Source organism: Trachymyrmex septentrionalis, unplaced genomic scaffold (genome assembly GCF_001594115.1).
Source record: "Trachymyrmex septentrionalis isolate Tsep2-gDNA-1 unplaced genomic scaffold, Tsep1.0 scaffold161, whole genome shotgun sequence".
NCBI classification, from domain to species: domain Eukaryota; kingdom Metazoa; phylum Arthropoda; class Insecta; order Hymenoptera; family Formicidae; genus Trachymyrmex; species Trachymyrmex septentrionalis.
The window spans coordinates 959,690-977,781 of NW_017304770.1; the positions used below are offsets into that span (position 1 = coordinate 959,690).

At 32.4% G+C, this 18,092-nt stretch overlaps 2 protein-coding genes, 1 long non-coding RNA gene and 1 pseudogene across 3 annotated transcripts in view; 2 read left to right on the plus strand and 2 right to left on the minus strand.

Annotated features, from left to right (window-relative positions):
* Window positions 1-1,798, plus strand: part of LOC108746280 — a 13,129-nt gene extending 11,331 nt beyond the window's left edge. The window contains exon 5 of the mRNA XM_018482951.1: window positions 1,150-1,798. Coding sequence (XP_018338453.1) covers window positions 1,150-1,342 — 193 coding nt within the window. The 3' untranslated portion in view covers window positions 1,343-1,798. The remainder of the gene's footprint in view (window positions 1-1,149) is intronic.
* Window positions 1,799-8,394: 6,596 nt separating this feature from the next.
* LOC108746237 lies at window positions 8,395-11,891 on the minus strand (annotated as a pseudogene).
* On the minus strand, window positions 9,772-10,721 carry LOC108746239. The gene is made up of 3 exons (XR_001939156.1): window positions 10,688-10,721; window positions 10,250-10,407; window positions 9,772-9,922 (listed from the first exon to the last, which is right to left on the minus strand). It is a non-coding gene; the product is annotated as an uncharacterized LOC108746239 (long non-coding RNA).
* Window positions 11,892-13,252: 1,361 nt separating the features above from the next.
* On the plus strand, window positions 13,253-16,426 carry LOC108746236 (zinc finger BED domain-containing protein 4-like). Its single transcript, XM_018482876.1, has 4 exons — window positions 13,253-14,077; window positions 14,495-14,932; window positions 15,180-15,710; window positions 15,804-16,426. The coding sequence occupies exons 1-4, from the start codon at window positions 13,591-13,593 to the stop codon at window positions 16,409-16,411; spliced, it is 2,064 nt and encodes a 687-aa protein (XP_018338378.1). The 5' UTR covers window positions 13,253-13,590; the 3' UTR covers window positions 16,412-16,426.
* The last annotated feature ends 1,666 nt before the right edge of the window (window positions 16,427-18,092 follow it).

The following is an 18,092-nucleotide window of genomic DNA, read 5'->3' on the forward strand; positions in this document are numbered from 1 at the left end:
ACTTTTGATTACTGAGTTATCGCGGATTAAATAAAAGAATTATTTTGACTTTAATTGCTCATAACTCCATTAAAAATTGTCGTATCGTATAATTTAAAAAAGAGATTTTTAAAGCTGAAACTTTACTCTATCAAGATATATTTATATTGTTGGTAAGAAAGTAATTGCGGTTTTTACTGATAGATGTCTTTTAAAAAAACGCGATGACTTATTACTACACCTAATATTTACGTCCAAAGTTTTTTTGCTCTAAAGTTATACTTTTAGAGAGATTGCTAACCGAGCTTTTTCTTTTTATCTTCAACAGTATATACTTTACTAAAGTAACTCTTCATAGACGCGCTTGAAAATTTTAACAAGGCAAATTTTAATTCCATTTATCCTAAAATACTTGATGGTTTTTGGGCACTCTATACACGCATTTTGCTTAAGAGATATAACACTTTCTGCAATTAATTTATGTAAATGGGATTCGTGTGTGGTCAATATTATCGACACGATATATTACATGAATTTTTAAACAGTAATTTACAAGAGCAGCGGGACATCGGGCCAGATTGTAATTCACCTGGGCCGCCCGCTGAATTAATTTGAATGTGGCACAGTAGGACGAACTGGTTTACAACTATGTGTTCGTGATCAACATGCACCTACTTTTAAGATCTTTTTTTATACGAAATTCTTTCCCAGGCTCAAATATAGTTCTATTAGTCTAAAGTATCAAAGCTAACGAATTAATGTTCTACATGTGTTGAATAGTGCAATTGAAGTTCTCTCAAATATATGTACAGGTATTGTAAATATATCTGTACGTAAAGAATATATAGCGCTATAGCGGATATTTTACTATAGCAGATATGCATCGAGATATATTGGAGAAATTCATGATGCAGAAATTGATAAAATTTGTCATTTAAATACTGCTCGGAAAGAACTATCTCGTAAAGATAGATGCGAATGTCGTAAGGTACATGAGCAACCTCACGTGTACATGCATCCTATCTCGGGGAGAGGCACGTATATTACACTCCAAGTTATGTCAGCTTACGTATTCAAGCGCTACGGAATCGCTACAAACGCAACCCGTAAACAGCCTCTCGCCCGGTGAACGAACCCAACAGAGTCTCTCTCATCGGTCGGTTGTTTCAGATCGAAGGAATGCGACGTGGTTCATGGCGAGTGCACGCAGACCTACGTACCGTACCTGTTTCTGGTGATTCCTCTCGGTCCAGTGACCTTGACCGGCCAGGATTACGTACTGGTGGAGAGCGGTTGCGTCTGCAAGCCGAGAAATTCGGCAAGCGCGTCCACCGATACGCCGCCGGCTGTTCCAAGCTTCTAAACGTTCGTCAAGTCCACATACAAGTCGCAAGCATCTCTGAATATTCTCCGTCTAGACGACAGAACTCATTCTAAGCATCGCGTTCTACCAGAACGCCATGATATAGTATAGAGCGATTTCCGGCATCAAAATCCCCCGAATGGCTCGACAATTTCATCGATGCTAGAATGCTATTTCTTGAAAGAAATTTTTCCGGCAAGAATGTGTGGATGTATGAAATGAATTTTTTCCGGGATAAACGGAATGAATCTGTCTTCCATTTTTTTTTTTTTTTTACCAAGAGATATCATTGCATAATTCCACACAGCTTAGTCTATCATTTAATTTAATCGATTATTAGCTATAACTGAATTTCAGCATAAAACGTTAGTTAATTTATTAGATGTTGTATCCCCTAATTTACAATTTTTTTATAAGAATTTTTTCCTATATATCTTTTTTTTTTTGAAAATTTTTACAGATTTATTTGACTCCGGAATTGAAGATGCTTTGCGCAATTAAATTAAAAAGGTGTCTGCTGATAATAGATTAATGGCCGTAGAACGAAACATATTGAAGATTTCTTGAGAGAAATACTTCTAGTGAATGAAATGCCTTCGTCACAAATCGCAGTCGCTTGAGTCTTCTTGCGTTTGTGACTTTGATCAATGGGATCTAGACGGACTATCACGATGACGAGAATTCGTTGCCTGACTACGGAAGATAAGACTGTCGCAGTTGATGGATTTCATCGACGATAAATATCTCTCTCGGCGAGTTTACATATCGTCTCTTTTTAAGACGCCTGAATACTTCTAGGCTGATACTCGGCGGATGAGTTAAATCAGTCTGCTCATTTATAGTTATATGCTCGAGCCAACAATAATATAAAATGTGTTTCTAATCGAAATCTGCTCGCGGGTAGCTGGAGTGTAAGGACGATTCGAGCATCATCCTCCTTCCGTTCTCATCCTTCTCTCTTTCTCGTGCCAAAAGCCTCGGCAGGACACATATTCCGGCCGGCAAATGAAAAAGCAAATCAGGGCAGTGGACGGCCGCACCGTTTCACGGAATCCGGTCTCGGAATTCGATCGAGTTCACTAGACTTGCCGCCTCTCTGAGCCGGTTTTGAGCAGGTGCAAATGGCATTTCAGGTGAGCCTGGATGTCCACCGATTGGAGGAACGTCGTCCACGAGCTGACTGGCTCCCTTAAGCGTAATGTCGTCGTTAAGTTATACCACGCGCGCGCTCGCGCGCTATTATATCGCAATAAAATCAACGCGTTTTTGCCTTTATAAAATCGGTCGAGGATCGTTGGCGCGATCTGTACGAGCGGGCACTCATCGCTATGTAATTTATCTTTACGACGTATCGTACACTTTTAAGAATCATCCTGTCTTCCAGGATTTCCGGGATGCGAGGATAATGGACAACGGAAAATCCACGTTATTAGTAACTTCGTATAAAGTAGCATTGAAATTTTAGATTTTCTGAAAGAATTGTAACGTTTTTTTTTTGGGGGGGGGAGGGGGGAAATAATTGAACTCATGTCGTTATTTTCGCTCATTACATTTTTGTAATATTAAATGTACAAATTTGTCATGTAAAAACTAATCCGAAGATCATACTGTCTTATTTTTATACAATCTTATTTCTACGAATCCTTTATATATGCGAGTCATTAGTTAAGATAAATTATTGCTAATATAGAATCCACGGAAATCTATATCATAATAATGGTGCCGATTAAAAATGCTTGAAAGATGTCTGCAAGACTTCCGCATTCTTTTTCCTTCTCTAACACTCACATTTCCTATAGCGGTGGCAATTATAGTAACACCGGTAGTAAGCATTCTCCATTTACTGGGAGTATGTCATCATGACTTCAGCCTGCTGACCCAAAGAGAGAGAGAGAGAGAGAGAGAGAGAGAGAGGGTCAATATCATCGTACTACTTCCTGCCCCGTTTGTATTACATCGCGAATCTCCCCCGACGCGAAAAAGACTGTTGCCCCGTTTGCACTGGCTCCTCGAAGAAACCGGACCTCGTAACAAAACCTGCATCGTGACGAACGTACATATGTACGTACGTCGAGAATAGAGCGTAGCATAAATTCCGATGAGTCCCGTAATGTACCGTTACCCATCGGTCCGTGAATCCCCCTCACCTGATACATCTCTCGTTTCTCGTCTGCTTGCTCATCATCTCGTCGTAAATGACGACGGGATACGCGCAGCAGCCGAAAGTCAGGGCGAGCGAACGTAGAGGGACTGGACGTTTTACACGAGCGATTCTACCATGGGACCTGACCGAGTACAACCGAATTCGCAAAAAATCGACTCATTTTGCCTACAGCAAACAACGCAGGAGTGACATAATTGCGTTAATTTATAATCACTGTAAATTTTTCTGAACCGTTTTTTAAATTAAATATCAGCGATCGCCCAGCACATATCCAAGAAAAGAATGATAATTTTGAACATAGACGAATGTGCGTGTGTGCGATATAAATGAATACTCTTCCTCATTTTCATGTCACCCGGTTTGTATTTATAGCTGTAATATGCATTCATGTATTTATAATTTATTATTAGATTACTACATATTATAAGTCTCGTGAAATTTTTTCCCTCTCCTTCACTTTTTAATTATCGCAAGTTGATTAATTATAATCTTTATTTCATTCTGTGATAATCTAATAGCTGCGTATTAAAATGCTTTTACACGGAAAGAACGATTTCATTGAGATACCTAAAAACTAAATGTAGATCTGAATATAATTTTATTGAATCATCAAAATAATTAAGAACGCAAGCATAATAATGCTGCAAATATGCAGGAATACAAAAAGTTAATCATTCTATATAATACCTAACTTTTTATGGTCTAATCAAATTATTTCCATATGTATGCTTAGCTAAATTTTTTCGAATATTTTATCGAAACCGTTCTTTTCGTATAAGTTTGCGTCTTATACGCACTTTACAGATAAAAATGTGTATATTTATAACAATGTTAAATTAATTTTTACTTAAACTCTTTCAGGTCTGGATTTTTTTAAGAAACAGGACATATATTATTTTTTATTATTTTCGAAGGTTTAGAATAGCGGATCGCTAGATACAAAAATGAGGTCAAAACATAAAAATTAAAAATGGCAAATCTAAGAAATAAAATATCATATTATAATGAAATTGTTTATAATAAAATTTTTTGAATTATTAAACACGAAAATAATGTCGAACATAAAAATTTATGACATATTAGTCAAATTTTGACAACGGATTTCTGTTCAGCAGGCAAAAATACGTCGGAAATGATTATTTATACTTGTGTTGCAAAAGAAAATCGTATTGAACAATGTTAAAATCTAAGACTTCTCCGGTTTTTCTACGTAAATATAATTTTTTTAATCTTACGATTGTATTTATCGTAACATTTGTCAGTTAAAATTTAGACAGTTTCCTTTAAAAATATATTAATATTAATTTAATATAAAAATGTATACAGAGGCGAAGAATTATGTATTGTAAACATATAGATTACATATCATATATTATAAACGAAATAAAGTTACTAAAAAATATAGTTATTAAAATCACAATATTTTTCGTAGTTTACTTGATAGTTGCGAAATTATTGTATCAAAATCTATATCCTTATACACGTTTCATTTTTAATTGAAAGAATTCCTACATTTGATAATTTTTCTTGACTTAGTGATGATTTAATAATGATCTTAAATAATTTTTGTTTAACTTCAATTTACTAAAACTTTTTTTCATATAAAGCTACTTTAGTGCAATAGTTAAAAATATTCTTTCTGCTATATCTCTAAGTTTGAATATGATTTAGTTAAAAAATAATCATGAATTAGTTTTTAAAACATCTAAAATAGAAACTGATTCTATATCTACACTCAAGTAGAGAGAGACCGTAAACCAAAATCACCATTAGTAAACGAATTAAAATGTGTAGGAAAACGTTTTGCGTAACACGCGTTAGTCATCGTAGCCACAAACACTTGTTATTGGATTATTTTATTGTAAATCATGTTAGAATTTATTATTTTCTCTTTTGTATTTCTGATTATTACACGTTCTCTAATGATACCCCTGTTTTGTGCATCATTAACGGGCAGCTACTACGTGTAATGTGACCATTATATGTGATTTATGATACATATTAAAGAAATACAGTCGCGCCGCGATCGAGATTCCCGGCACAGCAAACGCAGGCGGAAAGACGCTCGCTTTAACTTGTGCTCTAGCATCCTCTATTTTTAGTACGTAACGGTATCGAAAGAGTTACATATACACATACACAAATGTGATAATTTTAAAGCTTATCCTTACAGGCAAACGAATCGCGTCTACGAATCATAAATAATTAATATTATATAAAAGTGAACGTGTAAACAAATATTTGATGAAAACGCAACGCTAGGAACAATCGTGGCATCATTAAATATCAAAAATATAATGTTTCCATTATATTTTTATGATATTTTAATGCAATTTAGTCTAAAGTGATAAATATTAATATTAATAATCAAATTTTAATAATATAAATAATTAAATTTTGATTATAATATTAAAATTTAATTGCGAATATTGCAATCTATATTGAATAAAGCAATTAAAAACTAGGCCTATTTTTTTTAGCTGAACTGGTGCAAAAGTTAAAAAGAACAGACCTACTCTATAATACTATAATACAAAATTTATACATTTAAATATTTTTAAAAATTCAATGGAACACTGATGATCGGTAATGTTGCAACTTTGTGCTTGATTTATAAATTAAAAAATTAGCACCGAATTAATTAGCCTTTTCACATTATTAACAAGATTCCTGGCCCGTATCCTCTATTAAACATGATCAGAGACAAGTGCCAATAATTAAATAAGAAGAAGAATCGACAAAGATCCCGTCATCGATGAAATGCTACAGCTAATTGCGTAATATTTATACATAGCTATTCAACACTAAATAATCATTAATCAGATCAAACATTTCATACATTACGATCATTACGATCATATCAATGAATTGATAGGAATCTTGCAGTAGTCATAAGAGTAATAGAAAGTAACTAATAATGAATAGTACTCTCTTTACAGATATAAGATATTTTATATTTTATATTAAAATGTATCATGACAAATTTTAAAATATCTCAAAAAATTGTTAATCAAAAGCTTTTTTATTATAAAAATATCTCAACAAGGACTATCAGAATATCCATGATATAAATAAAAAGTTTATCAATAAGTGTAAACAATAAGTTTCAACGTTTCTTAAATATTTCATTAATTCCTTATAGTTTTGAATATATATCCATAATACACGTTTCAGCTCGAACGCTCTGAAAGCGTGCAGAACACATCTGTTACATTTCCCGCACCTTTTAAATAATTTTTGTTCATTAACATTTATTTCCAAACGCTTCACAAAAGCGTATATAAAGCACTTCGATTCTAGATAATGATTGGAGCGAATTATCTAGAAAGTCTTTATCAACGTTTTTAACACTTCACAATATTCTGCAAAAAATGATCTGTCATTTTCATTTAAATCGACCTATAGTTTCTAGTAAGAAATTTTTCAATAATTATATGGCTAATATGCCAATTAGAGAAGACCTTTTTAATGACCTTGTGTTATCAAGGTCACAACCTGAGTAACCTTCAAGAGGTTTTAGCTGTTGCTCATCATTTGTTAAAAAGTTATTAACAAAAAGTTTAAGAAATAGTGCGAGTTTTTTTAATTTATCGATTGATCAATCGCATTGTGTACAAATGTAATTTTGTTCTGTAAAAGTTGTATTTGCGCATAATGCGATTGATCAATTAATAAATTTAAAAAACTCGCCCATAATGTCTTATTTCTACTACATACTATATACAATTGGTGCATTCAAAATGATCACTCATTAAACTCTTTCATCTGATTGGCATATTCCGTTAAAAAATATAGATCAATCAGATGAAAGAACTCACTCAGATGAAAGGTTGTCACTCTGAATGCACCAATTATTAGCCCGGATCTACAATATAGGTGTTTTAAGTCTTAAATCGTAAGAAATTGACCAATTACAGTCGAATGCGAGAAGAATAATTGATTGTAATTCGTCCATTTCTTACTTAAGGCTTAAAAATCTATTACAGATCCGAGCTTAAACGTCGACATTAGTGGCAAATCTCATTTATACCTCATTTACAGTGCAGCTACATATACATATATTTGCACTCTATCAGGCTATCATATATATTATCTTGTAGAAAAAATATTTTGCAATGAAACTCGTTTTATGATTATATTTTACGAAACTATGAAGCCTATTAAAAAACCAAATTTTGCAATGAAGCTGCTTTTTTTATGAAGCTGCGAAGATGCGTACAGAGCCGGATTTTGCAAATTGCTTTTTGAAAAATTATAATAAATAAAATTATGTGCACCACAATTGCACTTCACTTATTTTTGTTTTTAATTACATACAATATTAATTTTGCTTACAATAATATAACAAATTTGAATTGTGTGTGTGATTTATGATACGTATTTATTCTTTAATATTATTAAAAAATAATTCAGATTATAATTTCTTCGAAATAAGCAATGTTCTGCTAAGTAATGTAAATACACTACTTATTTCGTTAAAAGTTGTGTCAAAAATTAGCTCATATCAAATTTTCAATAAATAGGAATCGGAGCAATTAAATAAATTTATTTTGCAGTTCATCAAAGTGATCATTATTTATGTAATAACCTTCTCCTTCACTTTTATCAACCTAAAAATCCAGATGCGCAATTCAACATAAAACACTAAACGCTTAAATAAAAAATATTTTTTATCTTACCGTAATAATGTTTCGTTTAGCATTTAACAAACTCTCTCTCTCTCTCTCTTATCGCTATATAATATAATACAATCACATTAACACAATTCCTAACATGTTTATAAAAACTTATTTTTACAAAAAGTAAATTCAAATAAATATGCTGAATTTGTTACCAATAAAATATTGTTGAATGAAACAAAATTAAATAATATAAAATTTAGTTGTAATAAAAGAAAGATAGCAGTTAATATAGCGCCAATTCATTTAATCGACTTTCTCGGTAATTGGTCCAGTGCCATCACTAGGATTAGATTCTGCTCCACCAGCATCAGGAAAACCACCAGGCGCTTCGCCACTTTGATATAGTTTCGTGACGATGGGATTACATATGGCTTCCAATTCCTTCTGCTTGTCAACAAATTTTTCCTTCTCTGCCAATTGATTGGCGTTTAACCAACAGATGACTTCATTGCACTTAAAAAGGATTTTCTCTTTATTGGACGCATCGATCTTATCTTTAATTGTGTCCATCGTACTCTTCATGTTGGAGCTCGAGAGCATTTTTGGCGGAAATCCTCTCTCATTGTTGCTCCTCCTCCGATCGATACTTTTCGGCTTCGTTTACCGTCTTCTCTGTATCTTCCTTCGACAAGCGACTCTTGTCGTTCGTAATCTTGATGTTATTTTCTTTGTCCGTAGATTTCTCGTTTGCAGAGACATTCGATACACCTGCAAAACAAAATACAAAAATTTGAGATATAAAATACGTTATTTAAATTATAATATATTATATTATAACGATTAATTGAACAATGAGTATGAGGTAGCTGTAAAATAGATTCTGAATTTTTAGAATCCTGGTGGAGTCACTGACTAGAACGATGGTGTAAACTTGAGTCTTGTCTACCTTCGCATCCCTAAGTGCCTTATTCCACGAGTTCGAGAGTGCTCCTAAACAGATCGACGTAAAGCTCCTCGTATCTAGGTCCGATGACCGACGTATAAAAATCGATACTCTCAAACGAATCAATCTCGATGCTCGCCTATGTCAACAAGCTCAACATTCTCCTCACCTTCTCACATTGCACGAACAATCCTATATACACATTTCACCTACATATTTCACACACACACACACACACACACACACACACACACACACACACACACACATGATTTTTTTATAAAACAATAGTGTTGTAATTAGACGTCCAATTTTAAAAACTCCATGTTTGTTAATTGTCCATGTTGTGTAAACTACTAGTCTGTGGACCACAATTTTGTAAGTATAGATTACAAAACTTTTATATTAAACAAATGTTATAATATTTTGATAGCTCTGGCGCCATATTGGATTAAAAAATGATAAAAAAGATTTAGAATATCTTCTTTAGGAGACCAGCTCATTTTTGTTTGGGGTCAAAAAAATAATTATCATAAATTTAAAAAAAAACAACGATTATAGCTATCAATTTGAAATTCAAACACACATTTTATTTATATTTGAAGAAATATCCATGAATTTTTACAAGCAAAAATAATAAAAAATAAGTGAGATCAACAAGATGAATACTCCAAAATCCAATTTTCACCAAATTCTGTACGAAGGATCCTGTTAGCACACATCTCAATAATACATTCACTTATAGCTAGTGCCTAATAATTTTTTACTGCTTTGTCGACAGGAATACTTTATTTTAAATTGGCCGATGTGCTATCAAAGCCCTCTTTCACTGTACAATCAAAGTGAGTTGTCTAAAACAAAAAAAAAGCAATTTATAATTGGTAATGTTAATTAATTACGTTAAATCTAATGAAATTTAAAAAAAAATTAAAATTGTTTTAAAAAACTGTTCTTTTTTATACTTTTTTCAATTAAATATGTAAAAAATATTCTTTAAAAATTTATTTTTTTTTAGATTTAGCGTATGCAGAAAATGATTATAATTCATGTGCTAAAAGCTTAAGTCAATGGGTTAAGCCATTTTCTTTCTACAGTGACAGCAAAATTGAAAAATAACTTTTCAAGAAAAACGCATTTAAAATTTTTATTAGAGAATATTTGTTTTATTTTATACTTACAACAGATTTTCTGTAATCAACGATTCCTGGGCCATAAAAGGCCTCTTCATCTTTATAAATTGAATAGTATTGTCCATTGCATCGGTACTTTTAGACCATTCTTTCGATGTGTGGCACATTGTTCGCTGTTTATCGTGTCAGCGCTTCACATTTAGCATCTATTCAAATTCCCATTACTTTACAAAAAATCGAATAACTTTCATTAAATATATCAGATGCCAACAACATTGCAATTTCAATTGTTTGTTTTAAATCGCAATGAAGGTATATTTTGGTACTAAATGTCACAACTTTCACATGTATTCATCCATGTATATGTACATATAAAAATAGGGAGAAAACATCTGCTAATCTAAATCTGTATATTTTAGAATAACAAAAGCCAGGTATATTATAATATGATATACACTAGCCAGATTCGAACAGTCAAAATTTTACCTTTTATCTCTTGCAACCGGATCGTTTAAACTGCTGCAACTCCGACAATCAAGATATCATTCAATTTTCTGGGAAATATTCTTTAATAGTTGTTATTTGAAAAAATGTAACAAAAGTCATTTTTTACTTAAAAAACGAGCTGATCTCCTTAAAAACAAACATTATAATAAAACTACCTTCACAAGTATCGCGCTGCTTTTCATCTCGTTTAAGTTGCTGAAGACCAAACTGAGAACGCACTTCGTATCGGTCGAGTATACGGTATATATTGCTTCGAGACATACCGAATGAACGAGATATATGGCACACATTCTTTCCATCTTCATACGCTCGCAAAATTTTTTCCTCGATGCAAACACGCTTTCTTGCACCACAATGTCGTCTAAATGATCGAGATACGACCACTGATCCTGTTTCACGTAAACGATGGATACATCTCAGAATAGAGCTGGAATTGGGTTGTTTGCGTCCAGGAAATCGTTCCGCGTAGAGACGGCTTGTTGCATGACTGTTTCCTCCGCATGCACCGTATGCAATAACCATGTCAATGTATTCATGAGCACTATATGCCATGTTCTCACAATAAATACAATCCTGGAGTACACGCACCTCGAGAACACTGAACGAACTGGGCTTGGGCTCACCACAAACTTCTATATATTAACTTGACTGTGCAATCACCGCGACCATGTTGGAATTGTGGCGATATAAGCGAAAAATGACCTTTCTCGCATGCCATCTGTAAATAAAGAAAATTTGAATGAAACGAAATATCGCTTCAAAAAGGTAAAAATGAGCCGAGTCTCTCCATATCTTCCCTCACAATTAATAAATAATCATAAAAGGCACGTAAAATGGAAAACTTATTCCAGACAGGAAACACACGATTTGACAGTTATTCAAAATAGTGAAAAATATGCTTTTACGTATGAAATTTCAAGATAACTTGAATCAGTAAACTTGAGTCTTTGTCTGTTTTTACGATTTTAATAAGTATGAGATAAGTCAGTTTCACAATTAAGCACATAACAAGGAAACGGCATACAAAAAAAGATTTCGTGCTGACTAATTCACTAGCAATCCAGCAGGAAAAAAAAAAGCATTGTATACCGCCGACTTTATTCTTCTCACAGGCTGCCTGCCGGTAGCACAATATATATTGTACTGCCGGTTGTTATTTACATATTCTTTCTATCAATTCCACCATGAATATCATATATGGTGGAAGGCGTAGAAGGATAAGGGACTTCGTACAATAAAAGCAACAAGGAACAGAAAACAAAGAATAATAATTTCAACTTATCAGAAATTGTGTATTCCACAATACATGATTTCTGATAGGTTGAAATTCTTATGCCCGTATTCATAGTCAGACTTTGTATGTAAGGCTTCCTTAAATTTATCTTTAGATACTCAGTAACCAATGAGATAATTCGTATCTGAGTATCTGAAGATAATCCTTAATAAATTAAGGAAGCCTTAAATATAAAACCTGACTACGAGTACAGGTGTTATTCTTTGTTCTCTGTTCCTTTTATTGTGCAGAGCCCTTTAGGGTATATTCACACAAATTTGCATAGCCGCATAAACGTATGCATAAAATTATCCAATCACATTTAACGTGCGTCTTATAGAAGAAATACGATTGGATAATTTTCTTTATGTATATATTTATGCGGCTATGCAAATTGTGTGGATGTTGCCTTAAGCGGAGAGCACAGATTCTCGCATAACACATAACACATAAGGCATAAGAAATTCAACCAATCAGAGTTCTTTATTTCATGGAAAGGAAAGAAACAAAGGACTTTAATTGGTACATTTTCTTGCTCTTTCGTGCTCTCCGCTTGTGGCCATTAGTCATAAATCAGAAGTTAGAAGTTGGAAATTGACCAATCACAATCGTCAATTATAGCCATTACACGCATTCTACAATAAGCCATTAGTCATAAATCAGAAGTTAGAAGTTGAAAATGGACGACTATGATTGATCAATTTTCAACTTCTAAAAGTACCTTTTCATGCGCAGCACGCTGCGGTAGCAAAAATGTCACGTGATGCCAATTTTTCATAATTGCTTTCGTTGCATTTGTTGCGCATGAAAAGGAATAATGACAACCATATGTATTAAAGTTTAACCTCAAACATATGTTTTTTATTTGCTCAGCTCGAAAATTAATATGAAACACTTAAAAAGCTAAAAATTTGTGATTATGTTAACTATTGGTGCAGTTACAATTTGGACAACTATCATTTTAGGTAATTATTTAGAATTTAGAATATCCCCTCAAATATCACTTCAAATCTTAATAAAAATGTACTCATTGTATGTGCTTATTATAAATGTACTCAATTTTTACATTTTTTGCATTTTTACAAATATTGCAGACTTTCTCGGTTTCAAATTCTTTGCTGCTCGTTGTTCGTTCGGTTGAACTTCAATGAGATGCGGCAAAATGTATTTTGCGTCGGAAGTGCGTCATCTCATGTAAAATTTTTAACCAATAGTTACGAATTGCAGCCGCAGCACGCTGCGTATGAAAAGTCAGCTTAACTTCTGATTTATAACTAATGGCGTATTGTAGAATAGCCATTAAAAGTCGGTCTACAAGGCCGGTCTTACGTTTTTCTATGTGCTCCCGGCTTTAAGCGTATGGCATGAAATCAGCTACATTTGACTGTGACTCAACAATATATTTTACAGTTTTAAAGCTCACTGCACCTAAGTACTGTATTTCATACAATTCAAAGGATCATTCAGGACGTAAGCGCTTATAATTATCATTTTGTCGTTTATTAAATGTAAAACAAGGAAATGCTGAAAGCATCCCATCGATGCGTCCGTAATGTGATTGTAGAAATATTGTGAAAAGATTTACATTTTAATGATTACCAATTAAATTATGAACACAATGGCACAAAGAAAATCCAACGTATGGAATTTTTTTAAAATATGTAGTGATGATGAAAGAAAAGCTGACTGTATTCTTTGTGAAACTACATCACGAAAGCAAATTGTAAGAGGAAAATCACGTAAGTTATTCTCGACTAAACCATTATGGAACCATTTGAAAAGTAAACATCCGTTGATAATGAAAACCTTGGATGGAGAAATAAATGTCAGTGAGAATATTAAAGTTGAAATAGATGACTATCCAATTTCTGACTCTTTATCTACAACAATGACTTCAAAATCTTATGATACTTTATCTACAACAATAACCTCAGAATCTGAAAACTTTGTGTCAGAAACTTGTGTTTACCTCCAAGAGAAAAATTCCAAAAGTTTTTTATCCTGTGAGACACAGCCTACTTTACAGTGTATAATTAAGGAAGAAGAAATGTGGTCTTTGGATGATTCAAGATCAGTCAATATAACTAAAAGGATAGGTATGTTTTATTTTTATATTTATTTTAAAGAATCACTATGTATTTTATATAAATTAATATTTACACTATTTTGTAAGTATTGTCATGTCAAGTCAAAGTATAAGCATTGTAAGAATTATTCAATCAAAATAGTATTCTTCTTGAATAATATAAGTTCATAAAATTAATATTATCATTGTTATTAATTATTATAATACAAATATGCGACCACATACATTCATTTAGGATACGGTTGAGTTACCGCTATAAATGCTTTGAAGCATTTTTTGATTGGTCAATTAAATACTTCGAAGCATTTATAGTGGCAACTCCAACCATACCCTTAATGAAACGAATTCTTTCTTTATTATTACTTTGATTTAGCAATGCCTCTACTTGCAATATAAATCCATTATATTTTTTGATTGTATATTTTAGGTGAAATGATAGCACTTGATGCTGAAGCATTCACATTAGTTGAACGAAAAGGCTTTGAAAGGTTAATAAAATATTTGGCACCACAGTATCCTCTACCTTGCAGAACATATTTTTCTGACAAAATTATACCACAGTTGCATGAAACTTTGAAAACACGTATTTGTAAAAAATTAACTACTGCAACATACATATCGTTCTGTACTAATATCTGGACTTGTTCAGCAAACAACGAGGCAATCATAAGTTTAACAGCTCACTTTATACGAAATGATGATATGGAGAGAGAAACTTATGTTCTCAGTGTGAAACACTTTCCTGATAGCCATGCTGTTAATATAGATCAGATATTAAATGATATAATGGAAGAATGGCATATAAGTTCTAATCAAATTCATCTGATTTTAAGAGATAACGCCTCTAATATGATTGTTGGAAATAGTATGTATTACTTAATATTAATAAATTTATATGTGTGCATTCAAAAATACAACCGCTGAGTAAGCTCAGTAAGCTCATGCATCTGTCTCTATATTTTTGGATTTAATGGAATATACTAATTAGATTAGAATAAGAACTCACTGAGCGACTGTAGTTCTGAATGTATCTATTGAAGAATATATTTTTTAAGTAATTAGTTACTTTTGATTTTAAATTAGCGATATTGATTATGTTATATATCTTACAGGTATGTTAGGAGATAATATAGGATGTGTTATTCACACTTTACAACTTGTAATTCATGATTGTATTTTTAAAAATCAAAAGTTTATTGAAATTTTAAGAAAATGTCGGAAAATTGTTGAACATTTTAACCATTCTTCACTCGCTTACTCGAAACTCAGTAACATTCAGAAAATTTTGAAATTGCCAAATCATAAATTAATCTACGATGATACAACACGATGGAATTCTACATTTTATATGTTGTCAAGTCTTCACGAACAACGACAAGCAATAACTGCATATGCTGCGGATAGAGACATACCAACCTTTACAGTTATGCAGTGGAGTATAATAGAAAATGTTTTACATGTTCTCCAACCATTTGAAGAAATAACTAAAATATTAAGTTCTGATTGCGAGACAATTGGATATGTTATTCCAGCAGTTGTTATTCTACATTCGTATCTTTCAAAACGACAGAGGGATGCTGGAATAGTAATGTTGAAGGAAGAACTCAAGAAAGCAATGGAAGAACGATTTTTCATTTCTACAGGTATTGTTTTAATAAGTTCATTACTTTAGTGAATTTATAATGTTATTTTTTTTTCTTTGAAATAAATGGATCAATTTTTTTGTCATTATACAGGATTCAAGGATCGAAAATGTTTTGTACTAGCTACCGTTTTAGATCCAAGATTCAAAACAAAGTTTTTGACAGATGAAAATAAGGTCAAACAATGGATTATTACCGAATTGCTTGAAATGAATAATACAGTCACTGAAGATGATAAAAATAATATGCAAAGTCATGATAATCCTCTTCAAAAACAAGATATTAGTGAAACACAAGATGATATCTGGAAGTGCTTTGATGACATAATAAACAATTCAAAATCAGATAATGATAATAATTTTGAGGATTCATCAAGCGAGACATTTAACAGACAATCCAGTGATAGAACTGAGAAAATTGCAATTTACAATGCTGAATTAACAAAATACTTGACGCTACCTCTGTCACCGAGAAATGAAGATCCCTTAATATGGTGGAAAACTCATATTTTAGAATATCCTAATCTCAAAACTTTGGTTTTGAAATACTTGAGTGCTCCACCATCTTCTGTGCATTCGGAAAGACTTTTCAATACAGGAAAATTAGTTTATTCCGATAATCGAAATAAATTATCATCGAAAAATGCTGAAATATTACTGTTTATCATGAAAAATTTATTAATATTAAACTTTGATTACTGAGCAATGTTTTGAATGATCAGTTTCATGTCCTTCCTGGACATGTAATCTCTTTTTTTTTCTGGTTTTTCCTGGACATGTAATCTCTTTTTTTTTTTCTTTTTTTTTTTAAGGCGTTTATTTCAAATTGTGAGATTTTCCGACGCATGTACAATAACATAGTGCAGTAGCATACAGACATATGAATCGGAAGAACTTGATATCGTTATATCCTTCACAGGAATAAAATAGGAAATATGAAAGGAAGTATTAAAAGATATTGTACAAATTTTTATAAAATAAGTAATATAATGAGTTTATTGATTCTTTATATTTGCCGACTTATTATATGAATACCAACATTTGTTGCTAAGAATAAGGAAAAGTGCAGAAAACCTTATCAGTATTTTTAAAAATACAGTATTTCGGAAACTAGAAAATTACAAAAATATATGTAATGCTGATTATTGAATATTTATAAGCACAGCTGGATAGCTGAATCTACTAAGAATATTTAGCAGAGTGTCTTATATATTTTGTGGAAATATTAGAAATATATTAAAATTTTCTAATTAAATAATATAATAGCAGAATGACTAAAAATTTTGCAAAATCTGTTTCTTACTAAGATATTTTAAGGTGTATTTATATCAATGGCGCAAAAGTCAATTAGCGCTAGAAAAAAAAATAACTGCACAGAAGTCGCCATGATTGACAGTGGACAATTGCAACAGTGTGCAAATGAACCACTCTATTTTAACGGTAATTAAATTGTAATTAAAAATTACACTAATGCCCATTTTTATCAATGCAATTTAACTTTAATATCAGTTCAACTAACTCTTCATCTTTTTATAGTTTTAAGAATAATCTACATTAGTAGAAATGGGCATAAGAATCTCTTTACGATTTGTTGATTAGTTTAATCGACCGATTAGTTCATTGGAATTTTTTTTTTTTTTTTTTTTTTTTTGGCCAATTGTATTGGGTTGTCCGGAAAGTCCGTGCGGATTTTTAAGCAAAATTCAAACGACAAATTTTTATTGTTAAAAGTAATTTTATTCTGTAACATATGCACCATTTGGGTAATTTCAAAATTCCCCTCTCGTAGAAGTCTTGGGGTTTTTCAGCGAAAAAGCTGTCCAAGTAGTTTTTGAGGAGTTCCAAAGAAGCAAAGTTTAAACCATTAATTGAATTTTGTAGCGACCGAAATAAATGATAATCCGAGGGTGCAATGTCGGGGGAATATGGTGGATGAGGCAAAACATCCCAGCCAAGCGCCAATAATTTTTGTCGAGTCTGTACTTGTACGAAGTCTTGTAACTTGTATGAAGTCTGGCGTTATCATGATGAAAAACGACGCCTTTCCTATTGATCAATTCCGGACACTTTTTGGTGATTTCCACCTTCAATTTATCCAACTGTGAACAATACTTGTCCGAATCGATGGTTTCGTTGTTCGGTAGTAGCTCATAGTACACTATCCCTTTCCAATTCCACCAAATGCAGAGCATTACCTTCTTTGGATGTACGAGGGTCGTTTGAAAAGTCCGTGCAAAGTCAGAGAGATGACACTACTGGCGCGTATCAAGGTTAGATTTAGTTAGTAGCATCTCTTGGAGGAACACACACCAAGTTACAGCCAGATCGGTCTATTTGTTTGTGTTTGGCATTTATTTGAATCGAGGAAGTCGAGTGATTTTCA